This window comes from Rhinopithecus bieti, unplaced genomic scaffold (assembly GCF_001698545.2).
Source record: "Rhinopithecus bieti isolate Rb0 unplaced genomic scaffold, ASM169854v2 scaffold_19200, whole genome shotgun sequence".
Taxonomy (NCBI): Eukaryota; Metazoa; Chordata; class Mammalia; order Primates; family Cercopithecidae; genus Rhinopithecus; species Rhinopithecus bieti.
The window spans coordinates 43,198-45,331 of record NW_016809419.1 but is presented as its reverse complement, the minus strand read 5'-3'; the positions used below and the strand labels follow the sequence as shown (position 1 = coordinate 45,331).

The 2,134-nt window shown below is 49.5% G+C and overlaps 1 protein-coding gene across 1 annotated transcript in view; it reads right to left on the bottom strand.

The window, feature by feature from the left end:
• The window catches only part of LOC108540271 (cytochrome P450 2F5-like), a gene marked incomplete at its 3' end in the record, with an annotated part of 24,591 nt that overhangs the window by 7,822 nt on the left and 14,635 nt on the right, over nucleotides 1–2,134 (bottom strand). Inside the window, 1 exon segment of the mRNA XM_017889243.1 lies at nucleotides 1,423–1,572. Within this exon segment, the coding sequence (XP_017744732.1) occupies nucleotides 1,423–1,572 (150 nt within the window).

Sequence of the window (2,134 nt, the reverse complement as noted above, 5' to 3'; positions counted from 1 at the left end):
TTTTTTTTTTTTTTTGAGGATGGAGTCTTGCTGTGTCACTCAGGCTGGAGTGCAGTGGCATGATCATAGCTCACTGCAGCCTTAACCTCCTGGGCTCCAAGCAATCCTCCTGCCTCAGCCTCCCATGTTGCTGGGACAACAGGTGCATGCCACTATGCCCAGCTAATTTTTAAGTTTTTATAGAGACCAGGGTCTTACTTTGTTGCCCAGGCTGCTCTCAAACTCCTGGGCTCAAGCAATCCTCCTGCCTTGGCCTCCCAAAGTGTTGGGATTACAGGCGTGAGCCACCATACCTGGCCTGAATATTTTTATTAACTTTTTTTTCCCCATGGGTAAGCAGTTTTAACCTGGATATAAATATCCCAGCTCTGCCACTTCTTGGGCATGTGATATAACCTTTCTGGGCCTCAGCTCCCTCCCCTGTAACAACACCCACTTCCTAGGATTACTGGACGGTGAAACGGATTCACATATGTCAAGAGTTTAGCATAATGTCCAGTAATATCCAGTAAGTGCTCAATAAATGGGCATTCGGGTGTTGACTGGACTTTGGTGTTAGACATAAATTTAACCTTAGCCCTTCTACTTACTAGCTCTGTTGCTTCAAGGTACTTGCTTAATCTCTGTCTCCGTTTCCTCCTCTGCAAAATGGATTGTTCTGAGGTTTAGGGGCTTACGTGTGAAAATGTGCTTAGCACAGATCCACACACAAGGTGTGTTCCCAAGAACATCATCGTCATCATCCACCACAGTTACAGCAGCTGGGCTCAGAATACCACAGAGAGGGCAGGGCACGGTGGCTCATGCCTGTAATCCCAACACTTTGGGAGGCCGAGGCAGGTGGATCACCTGAGGTCAGGAGTTCAAGACGAGGCTGGCCAACATGGCAAGACTCCCATCTCTACTAAAAATACAAAAATTAGCCAGGTGTGATGGACGCCTGTAATCCCAGCTACTTGGGAGGCTGAGGCAAGAGAATCACTTGAACCCGGGAGGCAGAGGTTGCAATGAGCTGAGATCACACCACTGCACTCCAGCCTGGGCAATGGAGCGAGACTCTGTCTCAAAAAAAAAAAAAAAGAAAAAAAAAAATAGAATGGATGTGAATTATGAGGATGGACTTGATTCAAAGGCCTGGCCAGGCATGGTGGTGCATGCCTGTAGTTCCAGCACTTTGGGAGGCTGAGGCAAGAGGATCATTTGAGCACAGGAGTTTGAGATCGGCCTGGGCTCAATGAGACCAGTGAGACCGTCTCTACAAAAAATTTAAAAATAAGCTGGGTGTGGTGGAGCACACCTGAAGTACCAGCTATTCGAGAGGTTGAGGTAGGAGGATGGTTTAAGCCCAGAAGGTCAAGGCTGCAGTGAGCCAAGATCGTGCCACTGCACTCCAGCCTGTTTAAAAAAAAAAAAATTCCCGGCCTTCAGTTTTCCGCAGCTCTGCCAGCAGGAAGCTGCCCTCCTCTAGGATCCGCTCCTCAATGCTTCTCTTCCCCATCCCGAAATTCCGTAGAATCTGGATAGAGAACCGTCTCAGGACCTTCCATCGATCCCCATTGGAGAAGGCGATGCCTAGGGAGAAGAGGACGGGGCCAGCTTAACCGGGAACTCATCCTGAGGCCACTGCCATCCAGGTCCCCTTTTCTGGTGTTCGCTGGGAGAAGGACGGAGTTTGGAATCTCCCTGGCTCCTTCCAGTAAGCCCTCCTGGACCCTCCAAGTTAGGGATCTCCTTCAAGCTTCCATAGGACCGTGGGCTTCCCTCACCACGGTCCTGTCACTCTGCCTCTGTTTCCCCATTAAGAACCTGATCACTCTGGGCTGTTACTGTCTGGTGATGGGGCTGTCTCCTTCACAGAACTGTGAAGGCAGAACTGTGAAGTCTTGGTCACCACTGTGTCCTTAGCATTGTCCAGTGCAGAGGGTGTCACACAGGAGGTGCTGGTGATTGCTTATTGATTATTATTATTATTTGCAACAGAGTCTTGCTCTGTCACCCAGGCTGGAGTGCAGGGACATCATCTCGGCTCACTGCACCCTCCACCTCCTGGGTTCAGGTGATTCTCCTGCCTCAGTCTCCTGACTAGCTGAGATTACAGACGTGCACCACTATGCCCAGCTTAAAAAAAAAAAAA